The sequence below is a fragment of the Ranitomeya imitator genome, chromosome 6 (assembly GCF_032444005.1).
Source record: "Ranitomeya imitator isolate aRanImi1 chromosome 6, aRanImi1.pri, whole genome shotgun sequence".
Taxonomy (NCBI): Eukaryota; Metazoa; Chordata; class Amphibia; order Anura; family Dendrobatidae; genus Ranitomeya; species Ranitomeya imitator.
The window spans coordinates 181135919-181154019 of record NC_091287.1 but is presented as its reverse complement, the minus strand read 5'-3'; the positions used below and the strand labels follow the sequence as shown (position 1 = coordinate 181154019).

Below are 18101 nucleotides of genomic sequence, written 5' to 3'. Positions count from 1 at the left end.
CAAATGGAGTGGCCCATGTCTCCACAATACAGGCACTGGCCTTTAGCGCTTCGATCCCTCAATCACTGTCTAGCAAGGGCAAGATGGTCGATCTGCATGGGTTCAGATGAGTCATTGGCAAGGGAAGGTGAAGGAACAAGCATTTTTTGAAAAGACAGAGCCAGGTGCCGCGGTCCTCTTTCACTCACCACCTCACAGGCACGCTCACAGAAACGAAGGTCTATACAGGTGGCGAGGTAGACCAGGTCATCGAAAGTAGTCGGCAAGTCTCGACCAGCTGGCTTATCCTTTATGTTTCCAGAGAGGCCCTCCCAGAATGTTGCCACCAATGCTTCATTATTCCAACCGAGTTCGAATGCTAGAGTATGGAAGCGTACTGCATATTGTCCCACAGAGGAGTTGGACTGGCATAAGCGAAGAAGAACAGAAGCTGTAGAGATTTTTCGCCGGGGTTCGTCGAATACTTTGCGGAAGGCTTCCAAGAATATGGACAAACTGGAGATGATAGAGTCCTCTCTCTCCCATAATAGATTCAACCATGCCAGTGCCTCACCTCCAAGATGTGACATAAGAAATACCAGCTTTGTTGGATCTGACGGGAAGTGATGAGGAAGGAGTTCAAAGTGTAGCCGGCACTGATTGATGAACCCACGGCAGAGCTTCGGATTGCCATCATAATGTGGTTGAGCTGTGAGTCGGGTAACTGGATCTTGAACCAAGCAGACTGTCTGGGAAGTCTCAGTAGACACGGCTGCTTGAACATGCTGGAACTCTAAAGTGATGTTTAAGGTCTCCAACTTAGTGGTTAAGGACTGCAACTGTATGGACAGCTCTTTCTGTGCGTCTTTCTGTTGGCAAAGTTCCTGGTACATGGTCCGAACAGGCAGGTCCAGGGTTCAGCTGGATCCATGGTGTGAGCAAACTGTCACAGACGTGGTTAGTGGAACCACTGCACCACGGACCGTGGAGAGCCTGGAGGGACATGACCAAGTAAAACACCTGACTGTTCACTAGAACCTCTGATGGTGAGGTTAGATTTGGCTACCGATGAACGCTAGGTGCCACTCCAGGACAGACCAACGGACACGCAGAATTCAGTATACAGAGTTAGGATCAGAGTGCATCAGACAGAGTTCGCACCACAGTGCAGCAGGCAGGATCTGCATCATAGTGCAGCAGGCAGAATTTGCACCAGAGTGCAGCAGGCAGTGTTTGCATCAGAGTGCAGCAGGCAGGATCTGCATCAGAGAGAGGCAGGATCTGCATCAGAGTTCAGCAGACAGGATCTGCATCACAGTGCAGCTTGCAGGATCTGCATAAGAGTGCAGCAGACAGGATTTGCTCCAGAGTGCAGCAGGCAGGATTTGCAAGGGAGTGCAGCAGGGACAGGTATGCAATCTTACACAACTTAGACTGCAAAACGGGAAGGTTGCTCAGGCACCTTCCCAGTGGTGCGGAAGCAATATATAGTTAATGTCCCACAGCTATTGGCTGTGGAGGAAATAGCAAGTGCATGCGCTGACCCTTTATGAGGGTGGAAGTGTACGCGCATGTGCTCTAAGGACATGGCTAGAGGACCGGCTGGAGGCTTGAAGAGATGGGGAAGGGAAGAAATGACCATAGCACAGGTGAGTGAAGTGACACACCAGAGACCCTGCCTTTCAGAGCAGGACTCTGGCGTGGTGCTAACAACATGAAATGTAAACATTTATTATTTTCTATGCAGATGTTCCATTTTAAACAATTTTTTGTTTACTGCAAGACATCAGGAGGAGGTAGACAATTGCAAATCACTATTTATTACTATGTTTCTGCAGTTTTCTAAAATATCCCATAGTTGGCCATAGTGTTCTGCTTGACTGATCATAGGCCTTTGAAAAGAAGAAACATATTGTGAATTTTGCTGCCTTGAGTTTGCACAGGCCTTGAGGTGCCAAAATACAAGAAACAAGTCCAAAAAGAATCCAACTTGGAAATTGCACGCCTCTAGGAATTTATCTTGGGAGGTAGTAAGCGTTTCAGCACTCAGTATGTTGTGCTCTGGTGTCATTGTGAAGAGACAACACTCTAAATATTGTTTTTCCTAGTTTAAAAAAAATACCATATGTCCCTAATCTTTTGACTGGACATTTAAAAGAGTTCTGAGGAGAAAAAGGACTATGAAGAATAGACACCTAAATTTCTGGATTTACAAAGCATTGGCCAGCAAATGCAGAGATTTAAAGGAAAAAATTAATAAAAATAAAACCCTGAGATGTAACCCTATTTTGGAAGAGATAGCCCTTAGGTAATTTATGAATTTTATCAATGGGTTAATTTGCAGCAAATGTCTAAAATTAAAAACGTAATTTCTCTCTCTGTTTATTTTTTACACCATTGAGTCTGTGGTAAAAGTGCAATATTGAATAAACATGGGAGAATTTATTCAAGTTGAATTGAATTCTATCAGAATTGTTTCAAAAATTTGTCTTCTGCAGAATGTGGATTTGTTTATTTGCTCTGATTAGTGATGAGCGAGTGTACTCGTTACTATTCACTATTCGCACAGACAGTATGGTATTTGGATTACTCGTTACATTGCGAGTATTTGTGTACTCGTCTAGCTATATTCGGTTGACCGCCCTGCAGCTTTGGCGCCTCCTTTGCAGCCAATAAACATGCTGGGCTTCTTATCCAATCACATTTCAAAAACCTGACCTGCACATCCAAACATAGACTCAGTGTGAACAGGTGCTGAACCCAGAGTCGCCAACTCGTATATAGTTAAGTAAATAAGGCAGCACACTGCAGCGCTAAAACATGCAAATTGAAAACACGAAATTTGAACTGCATTACTGCACTAGAAATATGAAAAATGAGAGCTTTTAGCACATAAAAATGGCCAATTTTATGTGTACCTTCTTTTGAAATGTATTCTCTAGCCTTCTGATCATGCACTCCGTCTCCTAGCTTCAGGTGTTTTAATTACAGCAGGTCCAATACCCCTCCACAGAGAGAGAGAATTTTAGTCCCAGAAGAGGTTTCACATGCACCCATTCAGATGGAGACGTTTATTCTCAGCGAGGTAGGCAAGCGTAGGACCTGGTATAAGAGAGATGCCGTAAAGAGGCTACCAGGTACACATAAAATTGGCCATTTTTATGCGCTAAAAGCTCTCGTTTTTCATATTTCTAGTGCAGTAATGCAGTTCAAATTTCGTGTTTTCAATTTGCATGTTTTAGCGCTGCAGTGTGCTGCCTTATTTACTTAACTATATACGAGTTGGCGACTCTGGGTTCAGCACCTGTTCACACTGAGTCTATGTTTGGATGTGCAGGTCAGGTTTTTGAAATGTATTCTCTAGCCTTCTGATCATGCACTCCGCCTCCTAGCTTCAGGTGTTTTAATTACAGCAGGTCCAATACCCCTCAACAGAGAGAGAGAATTTTAGTCCCAGAAGAGGTTTCACATGCACCCATTCAGATGGAGACGTTTATTCTCAGCGAGGTAGGCAAGCGTAGGACCTGGTATAAGAGAGATGCCGTAAAGAGGCTACCAGGTACACATAAAATTGGCCATTTTTATGCGCTAAAAGCTCTCATTTTTCATATTTCTAGTGCAGTAATGCAGTTCAAATTTCGTGTTTTCAATTTGCATGTTTTAGCGCTGCAGTGTGCTGTCTTATCCAATCACAGTGATGCAGCAGACATCTTGGTTGTGGCATTAGGCTATGTGCACACATTGTGGATTTTGATCCAGATCCGCAGTGTTTTTGGACACGCGGAATTGCATCATATCCACAGTGTAGTGCACAAGCAATGTTAGTCAATGTGAAATTCAGAATTGGTATGCACATGCTGCGGAAAAATAAGAGCGGATTTATCAATACTTTTTGCGGATCTGCAGCATTTCTGCACCTACTGACTTACATTGAGTCAGTCAAATCCGCAGCAAAACAGCAGGTGTAAAAAGATTTGAGGATTTGCTGCGGAGTTGCATGCGAGAAACGCTGCAGATAGGGAGGAGCAAGAGTGTGTGGGTGGAGACTATGTGCGTGTGGGCGGAGACTATGGGCATATCCGTCTTCGGGGGGTCTGCGTGTTTGTGTGTGTGTGCGGGTCTGTGTGTGTCTCTGTGTGTGTGCGTGTGTCCCTGTGAGTGTGCAGGGCTGTCTCTGTGTGTGTGCATGTATCCCTGTGCATGTGTGGGTCTGTGTGTGTTTCTCTGTGCGGGCGTCAGTGTGTGCCTGTGTGTCTCTGTGTGTGTGCGTGCGGGTCTGTCTCTGTTTGTGCGTGTATCCTTGTGTGTGTGCGGGTCTGTGTGTTTCTCTGTGCGGGCGTCACTGTGTGCCTGCGTGTGTCTCTGCGTGTGTGCGGGTCTGTTTAGACAGGCATCATCTGATGAGACTACTGCTGCCATCCGGCTATGCCTGCTGTAACATATAACAGTTAACATATATGTAGCATATAACTAGCTTTGACAAAGACCGCAGCACGGTCGAAACGCGTTGCTTCACCCACTGGGGTTAAAGTGTTGTCTTAGGAGCATTTTTGTATTATTGTATTTTGTATTTTAAAAATTCTTCATTAAACAGTTTATTTATTTTAATTTTATTGAGCTGGAACATCGTACTTTTTTCTTAACATATAACAGTGACAGCTTTAACCGATGATAGGACAGTAGTCCCATCAGACGATGCATGTGTTAAATAGTAAAAAAAATAACAAAACATACAACATACAGTACATACTCTTCAAACACCTAGTCCCGATGACCTCGTTCTCCTGTAACAAAAATAAAATAATGAACCAACCTATACATACCTTTCTGCTGTAGTCCATTTAATAACGAGTTTCCCATGGCGATCTCATGTGTAGAACAGTGACATCGGGAGATGTCACTGTTCTACAAGGCCCTCAGGCATGCACTGACTGGAGATAATTCTCAGCAGTGTATTCCTCTGCCACTGTGAGTGTCACCTGAGTTCATGTTGTCACCGACAACGCTGTGTGAGAAAACTCTCATGCAGCGATGCCGTAAAGTGAGAGCACGCAGCTGTCTGCATAGCCTTTTCTGGCTATTAATTATAGGGGGACCCCACGTCATGTTTTGTGGGGCTTCCTTATTTTAATAGCCAGTAAAGGCTAAGTATACAGCTATGAGCTGATATTAATAGCCTGGGAAGCTCCATGGGTATTACGCCCTTCCCAAGCTTTAAACATCGTCCCCCAGTCGCCAGCTTTCCCTTTCTGGTTTTGAAAATTGCACGGGAGCCCACGCCATTTTTTCCCTTTTTAAAAAAAATTAAACAGATATTGCGTTTAATGCAGATTTTGAGTGTGTGTCTTTATTTAACTCTTTCTGTACCATTTTATTATGTTCATTATTAAACATCGGCCTTGGTATTACAGTGCCTACAAGTAGTATTCAACCCCCTGCAGATTTAGCAGGTTTACACATTTGGAATTAACTTGGCATTGTGACATTTGGACTGTAGATCAGCCTGGAAGTGTGAAATGCACTGCAGCAAAAAAGAATGTTATTTCTTTGTTTATTTTTTTTTTAAATTGTGAAAAGTCTTTTCAGAGGGTCATTTATTATTCAACCCCTCAACCCACCAGAATTCTGTTTGGTTCCCCTAAAGTATTAAGAACTAGTTCAGGCACAAAGAACAATGAGCTTCACATGTTTGGATTAATTATCTCTTTTTCCAGCCTTTTCTGACTATTTAAGACCCTCCCCAAACTTGTGAACAGCACTCATACATGGTCAACATGGGAAAGACAAAGGAGCATTCCAAGGCCATCAGAGACAAGATCGTGGAGGGTCACAAGGCTGGCAAGGGGTACAAAACCCTTTCCAAGGAGTTGGGCCTACCTGTCTCCACTGTTGGGAGCATCATCCGGAAGTGGAAGGCTTATGGAACTACTGTTAGCCTTCCACGGCCTGGACAGCCTTTGAAAGTTTCCTCCCGTGCCGAGGCCAGGCTTGTCCGAAGAGTCAAGGCTAACCCAAGGACAACAAGGAAGGAGCTCCGGGAAGATCTCATGGCAGTGGGGACATTGGTTTCAGTCAATACCATAAGTAATGTACTCCACCGCAATGGTCTCCGTTCCAGACGAGCCCGTAAGGTACCTTTACTTTCAAAACGTCATGTCAAGGCTCGTCTACAGTTTGCTCATGATCACTTGGAGGACTCTGAGACTGACTGGTTCAAGGTTCTCTGGTCTGATGAGACCAAGATCGAGATCTTTGGTGCCAACCACACATGTGACGTTTGGAGACTGGATGGCACCGCATACGACCCCAAGAATACCATCCCTACAGTCAAGCATGGTGGTGGCAGCATCATGCTGTGGGGCTGTTTCTCAGCCAAGGGGCCTGGCCATCTGGTCCGCATCCATGGGAAGATGGATAGCACGGCCTACCTGGAGATTTTGGCCAAGAACCTCCGCTCCTCCATCAAGGATCTTAAGATGGGTTATCATTTCATCTTCCAACAAGACAACGACCCAAAGCACACAGCCAAGAAAACCAAGGCCTGGTTCAAGAGGCAAAAAATCAAGGTGTTGCAGTGGCCTAGTCAGTCTCCTGACCTTAACCCAATTGAAAACTTGTGGAAGGAGCTCAAGATTAAAGTCCACATGAGACACCCAATGAACCTAGATAACTTGGAGAAGATCTGCATGGAGGAGTGGGCCAAGATAACTCCAGAGACCTGTGCCGGCCTGATCAGGTCTTATAAAAGACGATTATTAGCTGTAATTGCAAACAAAGGTTATTCCACAAAATATTAAACCTAGGGGTTGAATAATAATTGACCCACACTTTTATGTTTAAAATTTATAAAAATTTAACTGAGCAACAAAACTTTTTGGTTTGTAAGATTTATGCATCTGTTAATAAATCCTGCTCTTGTTTGAAGTTTGAAGGCTCTAACTTATTTGCATCTTATTAAACCTGCTAAATCTGCAGGGAGTTGAATACTACTTGTAGGCATTGTATATATCTAAAAAAGAAGAGAATGTCCAGCTTCACCAAATCCGTAAAAAAGAGTTTTCTTTATTCACAAACTTTAAACAGAGGATACAGACTTCAGCACAAACCATATGGGTAAGAATCTCAACGCGTTTCTGGAGAATAAGCTCCCTTAATCATGACATCTGATAGATAGATTGCTAGATAGATAGATCTATCCATAGATAGGCCATGTGCACACGTTCAGTTTTTTTTGCGTTTTTTTCACGTTTTATCGCGCTAAAAACGCTATAAAAACTCAATAAAAATGCATACATTATGCATTCTATCATTTAGAATGCATTCTGCATGTTTTGTTCACATGGATGCGGTTTTTTCCGTGAAAAAACCGCATCGCGGTAAAAAAATGAGCATGTTCATTATTTTTGCGGATTTTCTGCGTTTTTCCCGCAATTCTATGCATTTGGGAAAAAACGCACAAAAAACGCACAAAAAAACGCATCAAAAACGCGTCAAAATCGTGGTAAAATCGCGATAAAAACGCATGCGGATTTCTTGCAGAAATGTCCGTTTTTTGTCAGGAAAATTTCTGCAAGAAATCCTGATGTGTGCACATACCCATACAGTGCCTTGTGATAGTATTCTTCCCCGTGGAACTTTTCAACCTTTTCCCACATATCATGCTTCAAACATAAAGATACCACATGTAAATTTTTGGTGAAGATTAGAATCAACAACAAGTGAAACACAATTGTGAAGTTGAATGAAATTTATTGGTTATTTTAAATTTTTGTGGAAATTCAAAAACTGAAAAGTGGGGTGTGCAATATTATTTGGCCCCTTTACTTTCAGTGCTGCAAACTTACTCCAGAAGTTCATTGTGGATCTCTGAATGATCCATTGTTGTCCTAAATGCCTAATGATGATAAATATAATCCAATTTAAAATAACCAATAAATTTAGTTCAAAAACTTCACAATTGTGTTCCACTTGTTGTTGATTCTTCACCAAAAATTTACATTTGGTATCTTTATATTTGAAGCATGATAAGTGGGAAAAAGGTTGAAAAGTTCCAGGGGGCCGAATACTTTTGCAAGGCACTGTAAATATCGATAGATATATCTATCTATAGATATATCTAGCTATTTATAGATATATCTATGAATAGATAAAACAGCAAAAAAGGGAAACAGCACAAAAAAAATCAATAAAATCGTCTCTCCAGCCATAGATATATCTATCTATAGATATATCTATGGATAGATATATAGATATATCTATTTATAGATATACCTATTTATAGATCTATCTATCTATCTATCTATAGATCTATCTATCTATAGATATTCACTTATATTTGTTTTGTGTACATTATATGTATGTGATGATATTATGGTATTAAATGGAGAATGTAAAAGAAGAGGTTGGACAAAAATGACATCACAAATCTTTTTTTTTGTTAAATAATAGATCTTTATTTAGCTTACAAAAATGCATACAAATCCGTATGAAAAAAACGCAAGAAATTCCGCATCAAATCTGCATTAACAGCGCATCAAAAACGCGTGGATTTTCAACTGAGTTTTTTGCCAAGAGATGAAGCATCTGAGCAGAAAATTCCACAGGCAAATTCGCAATGTGTGCACATAGCCTTACTGTGACTGGCTGGCCGCCCAGCGCCATAGGGTCTATTGAAGCCCTGCCCCTGCCATTTTGCGCACACTGCATCCGGAGCCTGCGTTCTGCAAGCATAGGGAGAGATCGCTCAGCTGCTAGGGAGAATCTTTAGGCCTCTTGGTAACACAAAAGCCCTTTTCAGGGCTACCTGCAGTGTATACTAGGTCAGTGTAGAGTAAGGAGAGAGAGATACTCAAGCAGGGACAGTTTAAGGTGGGTTTCACACGTCAGTGTCTCCGGTACGTGTAGTGACAGTTTTCTCACGTATCGGAGACACTGACACATGTAGACCCATTCAGGGTAGGCGGGAGGTGACCCCAAACTTTAATTTAAACAAAAAAAACTTGATCTTTCATCCCTTCTCTCCTGCTAGCGCTGCTTTCAGCCGAGCAGGACAGAAGGGATGAATGCCGGCTTCAGCACCACACGCAGGGGACAGCACTTACTCTAGTGCTGTCTCTCTTTCGGCGGTCCGTGTGGTCCTCAGGCGGCACACAGGCAGCACACGGCTGCCACACTGATGTGCCATGTGAGCACACGGACACATGGATACAGATATTTCCGGTACTGATTTTTGCGGTACCTGAAATATCTAGACGTGTGAGACTGGCCTAAAGGAGTCGGTCACTAGCTCAATAATACCACCCAAAAAATGTCAGAGTACAGGGAGGGAAAGATTGTCTATTAGTTAGGGAGAGGTTAAAGTGTTTTTCCAGTGTTCATCTTAATACATCTCTTGTACAAAAGAAAAAAATGACCTAGCTTCAAAGGTACCGTATATACTCGAGTATAAGCCGACCCGAGTATAAGCCGACCCCCCTAATTTTGCCACAAAAAACTGGGAAAACTTATTGACTCGTGTATAAGCCTAGGGTGGAAAATGTAGCATTTACAGGTGAATTTCAAAAATAATAATAGATCATTCTTGCCCCATAGCTGTGCCATATAGTGCTCTGCACCGTTCAGATTTCCCCATAGCTGTGCCATATAGTGCTCTGCACCGTTCATTATTGCCCCATAGCTGTGCCCTATATGCTCTGCACTGTTCATTATTGCCCCTTAGCTCTGCCATATAGTGCTCTGCACCATTCAGATTTCCCCATAGCTGTGCCATATAGTGCTCTGCACCGTTCATTATTGCCCCATAGCTGTGCCCTATATGCTCTGCACCATTCATTATTGCCCCATAGCTGTGCCATATAGTGCTCTGCACCGTTCATATTGCCCCATAGCTCTGCCATATAGTGCTCTGCACTGTTCATATTTCCCCATAGCTGTGCCATATAGTGCTCTGCACCGTTCATACTGCCCCATAGCTCTGCCATATAGTGCTCTGCACCGTTCATACTGCCCCATAGCTATGCCATATAGTGCTCTGCACCGTTCATATTTCCCCATAGCTCTGCCACATAGTGCTCTGCACCGTTCATACTGCCCCATAGCTGTGCCATATAGTGCTCTGCACCGTTCATTATTGCCCCATAGCTCTGCCACATAGTGCTCTGCACCGTTCATATTTCCCCATAGCTCTGCCATATAGTGCTCTGCACCGTTCATATTTCCCCATAGCTCTGCCCCATATAGTGCTCTGCACCGTTCATATTTCCCCATAGAGCTCCACATATATCTGTGCCATATAGTGCTCTGCACCTTTCATATTGTCCCATATCTGTGCCCCATATAGTGCTCTGCACTGTTCATATTGTCCCATATCTGTGCCCCATATAGTGCTCTGCACTGTTCATATTGTCCCATATCTGTGCCCCATATAGTGCTCTGCACCGTTCATATTTCCCCATATCTGTGCCCCATATAGTCCTCTGCACCGTTCATATTGTCCCATAGCTGTGCCCCATATAGTGCTCTGCACTGTTCATATTGTCCCATATCTGTGCCCCATATAGTGCTCTGCACCGTTCATATTGCCCCATAGCTGTGCCCCATATAGTGCTCTGCACTGTTCATATTGTCCCATATCTGTGCCCCATATAGTGCTCTGCACCGTTCATATTTCCCCATATCTGTGCCCCATATAGTCCTCTGCACCGTTCATATTGTCCCATAGCTGTGCCCCATATAGTGCTCTGCACTGTTCATATTGTCCCATATCTGTGCCCCATATAGTGCTCTGCACTGTTCATATTTCCCCATAGAGCTCCACATATATCTGTGCCATTGCTGCTGCTGCTGCTGCTGCAATTAAAAAAAAAACACATACTCACCTCTCTTGCTTGCAGCTCCCCAGCGTTCGGTCCCGGCGTCTCTCTGCTCTGACTGATCAGGCAGAGGGCGCCGCGCACACTATATGCGTCATCGCGCCCTCTGACCTGAACAGTCAGAGCGGAGCGACGGCGGGAAGATGGAGCGGCGGCTGGAACGTGGACAGGTGAATATTACATACTTACCTGGTCCCGGCGTCCGGCTCCCTCTACCTGTCACAGCTGTCTTCGGTGCCGCAGCCTCTTCCTCTATCAGCGGTCACCGGCACTGCTGATTAGAGAAATGAATAGGCGGCTCCACCCCTATGGGACGTGGAGCCGCTTATTCATTTCTCTAATGAGCGGTCCCACGTGACCGCTGAAGAGGGGAAGAGCTGCAGCACAGAAGACCGTGGGACGGCAGGGGGAGCGCCAGGATCGCTGGAAGCAGGTAAGTATGCCTCAGTGCCCTCACCCCCTCACCCGCCGACCCTGCCACCCACCTTGACTCGAGTATAAGCCGAGAGGGGCACTTTCAGCCCAAAAATTTGGGCTGAAAATCTCGGCTTATACTCGAGTATATACGGTACTTCCAATTATCATTAAACCTATAACATGCAGGAAGCATATGCCAAGTAATAAAGGAATAATTGTATTGACAAAAGTAAACATACAAGTTTTTTAAAAAACTTTTGAAACAAGTATTTGTCTTAATGGGTGGATACAGATATGGACCTGAAAACACAGGGTAAATTTTTCTTAGACAATGAGCTAAATTCCATAAAAGATAATGAAATCATACAATGATATTTCTTGCAAAATATATACTATAAATAAGTCTTATTGGTTTTAGGACAAATACATGCGTAGTGCTAATATAGCCATAAATTGAGGTATCCACATGAACCAATATAGAGACGGTTGAAAAAATCTGAGCAATAAGACTAGGCTCAAATTATTGTGTATATTAATTTGCTGCCCTCTACAGCATGTGTATATTTTATAGTGATTGCTCTATATCTCCACCCGGGAGGGATAAAGTGCTCAGTGCTCACTTGAAAAAATATTATTCTATGCCATCATGGGAGTATATATGAAATAAAGTGCACAAAGTGCTACTGATTTTTGCAGTAAATTGATCTATGATGAGAGGCAAACATATGAGAGACGCCATCCTGAAAACCATGCTTGCCTCTCATCATAGATCTATCCACTGCTAAAATCAGTAGCACTTTGTGCACTTTTCCTACTACCTGCTATCATGCACGCACCAGGCCATTTTCCCAGCTGTTTTGTGGTCACAGCCTGCCTTCTGCTGTCCACATTAGTCCACTTAAACTTCTGTCAGGGATCTGCCTCTTCATATTCCAATTCCTCGTTCCCATCCTCCTGCTCCACATCCTCTGCTGAAGTACCGTCCCCATCACTGCCAAGCTGTGACCTGTGCAGAAGCGCATTGGCAAAGCCGCAACACGCTCTGCTGAAGCTGATCTGCTTAGGTCATAAACCACACACAGCAGCAGAGCTGTGGCAAGCTTTAAAACAATAGACCGATCAGTGGCTCTCCCCGCTGCACCTCCAACCTGGTCTGGTCATCTGCAGTAATGGGCATGACCTGGTGGCGGCTTTAAAGGTGAGCAAGCTGGTACATGTGCCATGCATGGCTCACGTGCTGAACCTAGTTGGTCAGAAATTTCTGACAAGTTACCTTCCTTGCTGTACCTACTTAAGAAGGTGCGCCATATTAGTGCCCATTTCCGCCATTCCTCTACGGCTTTTGCTGGTCTTACAGTGCTGCAAAAGCGCTTGAATTTGCCAAGTCACCAATTCATTCGTGACCTGCCCATGCGGTGGCAAGGATTAGTGAGCTGCAGAGGGCAATAGCTGAAAGCCAGCTTCAACATCCCTGTCAGATTGAGAGTCAGCCACCACACAGAACAATTGTCAAGTGGGTGTGGATGGCTGACATTTGTGAGGTTCCAAGAACTGCCCCAAGCTCGTGAGCGGTGATCAGGCTATTATCAGCGTAACCATCCCGCAGCTGTGTCTCTTGAATCAACCACTGCATAATCTCAAAGAGGAAGCTTTGAGTGCCCAGCATGTTGGTACGGAGCCAGATTTCACAATGGGTAATACTACCCACCCCAGCCAATATTCTGAGGCAACATTGGGTGATGATGAGGAAGATGAGGAGGATGAAGATGGAGAGGAGTTGTTTTTCTGTGCTTCCAAGGGGACTCCAAATGCTACAAAGGGGACACCCAACCCAGGTTTCATGTCTGTGCAGCCTGGATGGGCTGCAGAGGAGGAGGTGGAGGAGGAGGAGAAGGTGAGTCAGAGTGAGGAGAGGATTGGTACTGTTCCTACTCTTGGAGACACAGAACATTTTCCTTTTTGCAGCTTGGCTCACATGGCACAGTTCATGTGTAAGTGTCTGTGGGTGATACACATTTTTCCAACAATCAATACTGGTTGGCCACCTTTCTCGATCCACCTTACAAGGAGAAATTTCCTTCTCTGCTTTTGGAGTCACCAAAGAGTTTTACAATGGAATCATTCAAGACAACCATTGTAGATCAGTTGCTGAAAACATCATCCTCAGACAATGCTTGTGGCAGAGGTAGCGGCTGTTTTTAACACCAAGGCATAATGGGGGAGACACGAACACCAGGTCCAACAGAGGTGGGGGGAAAATGTGCAGAAATTGGGCAATTTTCAATAAGCCAGCACAACAGCTAGGGCTATCTGTGCCTGTAACAATGCCAAGGAGGGAAAAGTTGAAGAACATGGTCAAGGAGTACTTAAGTGACCATACGTGTGTCCTTTCTGATGCTCCAGTTCCCTTTAATTATTGGGTGTCCAAGCTGAACACTTAGTCCAATCTCTCCTTATAAGTCTTGGAGGTGCTGGCCTGCCTGGCAGGTAATGTGATGTCACAGCGTGTTTTCAGTTTTGCTAGGTCAATCATCACTGATAAGCACACATGCCTCTCCACGGAAAATGCAGACAGACCTACTCTGATTAAATTCAACAAGGACTGGATATCTCCATAGTTTGCAATCCCTCCAGATGACAGCAAGCCCACCTAAATTCACCAAAAATGCTGATTCATGCTACTGCTCTTAACATCAACCCCTTCCCATAAAAACCCTTCTTCAACCATGACTCAGCCCATAGGGCTAACTTTTACAAACCTTATGCACATTGTGCAGTGGACAAACCAGGACAGTTTTCCTACGCCAGCCTAACTACTATTTGTGATTGGAGACCCTTGGGATGGTGGCTTCCTGCATCAACCATGGTTCAGCCCATAGAGCTAATTTTTACAAACCCTATGTACATTGTGCATGATAATGTCATGATTAAGGGCGCTTAGTCTCCAGAAACGCGTTGAGATTCTTACCCGTATGGTTTGCGCTGAAGTTTGTATCCTCCCTGTTTAAGTTTGTGAATAAAGAAAAAAAAATTTTCACAGATTCGGTGAAGCTGGACATTTTCTTTTTTTGGATTCTACATGCCTGGACACAGCAGGTCCGTGCTCCTGAAATTTGGCTTATGCATCACGGGTGAGCTGGTTTATATTTCTTCTTTTAAAGTTACATTGTGCAGTGGACAAATCTTGAATGTAGAGCGGTCCTACCAAACTAATATTTGTCATTGGAGGCCCTTGTGACAGGTTGTCCCACATTGTGACTGAGATAGGAGATACATATTCAATAGAAATCTAGGTTTGGTAGTTGTAATTTTACTTCTGTAAAAGTGGCTTAATACTGTGATAGACTTATTCCCAGAAACCATATGTGAGTTAGAACTGCATGCAGGCATATTCTCCAGGCTCTTCCCATTCTGTTTCATCACTTTTTCATCCATTTCATCCTTTTCCTCAGGCCCCCAGACCCCTTCGTAGGGTTCAGCAGAAAATTACTCGCATTTCCCATTGACTTGCATTGCACTCGCTATTCGAAATGAATGCGCGATTTTTACAAAGTATTCGTTACAAGTATAGTGATTATGAATATTACAGTACTCACTCGTCACTAGCTCTGATCAAATTAAGCAAAATGTTGGCCAGTCGATTGGACACTAAGTAACAAACTGTATTTTTCTATTTCAATACTGCTCATGTTTACAGGGACAGAATCTTGCTTTATATTACATTTTGATTGCTCAGTTTCCTTCATTCTACTCTAGTCTAGTAGAATACATCATTCTGAATTTACAGTAAATCACTGTGAAATGCTAATCCAATTTCCAGAGAAGACAAGAAATTGATTTTGTTTAATTGACATAGGATCCCCTGTACATCTGATAGAACTCAACAACTATTGAACACAGATAACATCACAAAGTTAAATAAGAAAACATAGAATTATCCTCTCAAAAATACTTAGTTTGTCATCACCTCCACCCAATTCCAAGGTTCCTGCCAGTAGCTTCTGAAACCCCTCTGAGTCATAATATTGAGTTGTAAATAAAAGTATATAAGTGCCATTCCGAGGTACATGAGCTGTAAAACAAAATTGGAATTATTTGCGATCCTTTCATACTAAAAAACTCATTTAAACATGCCAAAACATTACCATGCAGAGGCTCCAGACCTTTTGCACCTGGATTTTTATACCCCTTATATACCCCTTGATGATTGGACAATTTTCTATTTTTCAGCTTTTTTTCCCCCATCTTATTCCAAGAGCTATAACTTTATTATTTTTTCATTAACATAGCCATATAACATTCTCTATTTTGGGGGACAAGTTGTAATTTTCAATGACACTGTTCACTTTATCATGTAGTATACACAAAAAAAAAAAACAATTTCAGGTGGGGTGAAATGGTGAAGAAAAAACACAATTCCATCATTGCTTTTTCAACTATGTTTTTACAGCTTTCATCATGCGGTTAAAATGACATCATTATTTACCAGTGGTGCATAGTAAATTTGACTATATTTACTTATACTGTATGTTGCATTCTGTGAATGTTAAAATAATCTTGCAAAATGATTCTCCATGCCTGTGTAACAACCACTCCGGTTGTCATAGCCAGATAGCTATGAGGGCCACCCAGCGGTCTGCGCTCATAGCAAGTGAGCATGTCTGCTACACAGAGCAGGGCTGCAGCCCTGCTCTATATAGCACAAGCGAGACTATTGAAGCAAGTAAAAAAAAGGTTTTAAAAATATTTAAAAAATAATATATATATAAAAGTTCAAATCACCCCCCTTTTGCTCCATTCAAAGTTAAACAGTTAACGAAAAATCAAACATACACATATTTGGTATCGCCGCTTTCAGAATTGCCTGATCTATGAAGATAAAACAAGAATTAACCTGATCGCTAAACGGCAAAATGAGAAAAAAAGTCAAAACGACAGAATTACGTTTTTTGGTCGGCGCAAGATTGAATAACGGGCGATCAAAAGAACGTATCTGCACCAAAATGGTATCATTAAAAACGTCAGCTCAGCACACAAAAAATAAGCCCTTACCCAACCTGAGATCACAAAAAATGGAGACGCTACGGGTCTCGTAAAATGATGCAATTTTTTTTAGCAAACTTTGGATTTTCTTTCATCTCTTAAATAAAAAAGAACCTAGACATGTTTGGTGTCTATGAACTCATAATGACCTGGAGAATCATAATGGCAGTATTAGCATTTGGTGAACATGGTAAAAAAAAAATCCAAAAAAAGTTATGGAATTGCACTTTTTTTGCAATTTCACCGCACTTGGAATTTTTTCCCCATTTTGAGTACAAAGTATTGTAAAACCGATGGTGTTGTTCAAAAGTACAACTTGTCCCGCAAAAAACAAGCACTTACATGGCCATATTGACTGAAAAATAAAAAAGTTATTGCTCTGGGAAGAAGGGGAGCAAAAAACAAACACAAAAATGAAAAAGGGCTCCGTCTTGTAGCGGTTAGGACTCGACAATACCAAATATGTTTATTATTTTATTTTTTAAGTTTTAACTGGGAAAAAGTGGTTATATAAACATTCATATAAAAAAAACCATTTCTTTTTATTTTTACTTTGTTAGTCCCGTGAGATCATTTGATCATTTATACAATATGTCTGACATAATTTGCTAGAAGTCAGTTATGATTGTTCATCGTTTAAATGATTATCTGCTCTGGTAAATGAACCCTAACTCAGTAGATTTATGTTAGGGCCTTTATTAGACCCCAAATTGCTAGGCTATGTGCACACGTTGCGGATTTTGCTGCGGATCCATGCGTTTATAGTACAATGTAAACCTATGGAAAATGCAATCAGCAGTGCACATGCTGCGGAAAAAAATGCGCGGAAACGCTGCGGGTTACATTCCGCAGCATGTCAATTCTTTGTGCGGATTCCGCAGTGATTTACACCTGCTCCATAATAGGAATCCACAGGTGTAAAACCGCAGGTGGAATCCGCATAAAATCCGGGGTAAATCCGCAGTAAATCCACAGGTAAAACACAGTGCACGTAGAGCCGCAGCGTCAAACACGCAGCGTCTAGATGTTACAGCATAGTGGAGGGGATTTCATGAAATCCCGTCTCCACTATGCGTTAAAACATGCAGGAGGCAGACCCGCGTAAACGGACATGTGGCACGTCTTTTCAGAACGCAGCATGTCTGTTCACAATGCAGTGACGCTCCGTCGCCGCACCGTAAATTTACCATAGACAATCATTAGATGCGATAAAACTGCATCTAATGATTAGTCACATGCGTAGTAACTGCATAAACACAGCTTACTATGCATGTCTCCTAATTTACATGCCGGCTCACCTGTCCCGCTGCCGGAAGTCCCTCGTCCACTGCACTTCTCGCGGTAAGCCAAGTTCTCGCGATAACTTCGCTTATCGCGAGAACTGCCGTGCACGTAACCGGGGGTTATCTCCGGTCACTAGGCTGGTTCTCACGGTCAGCAGATCTGCTGATTGTGAGAACGCTGCAGTGTAGGTGATCATCTACAGGCTCTGCTACATCTGGATGTCAGGCATCTAGATTGTGTGCAGATACAACACATAACATACAACATTGAACATACACCATGCAACATACACCATGCAACATACACCATGCAACATACACCATGCAACATATACCATGCAACATACACCATACACCATGTAACATACAACATACACCATGCAACATACAACACGCAACATACGCCATACAGCACGCAAAATACAACATACACCATGCAACATACAACATACACCATGTAACATACAACATACACCATGCAACATACAACATACATCGTACAACACGC

At 42.9% G+C, this 18101-nt stretch overlaps 1 protein-coding gene across 1 annotated transcript in view; it reads right to left on the bottom strand.

Annotated features, from left to right (window-relative positions):
- Window positions 1-18101, bottom strand: part of PKD1L1 (polycystin 1 like 1, transient receptor potential channel interacting) — a 528440-nt gene that overhangs the window by 147371 nt on the left and 362968 nt on the right. Inside the window, exon 43 of the mRNA XM_069732261.1 lies at window positions 15235-15339. Within this exon, the coding sequence (XP_069588362.1) occupies window positions 15235-15339 (105 nt within the window). The remainder of the gene's footprint in view (window positions 1-15234; window positions 15340-18101) is intronic.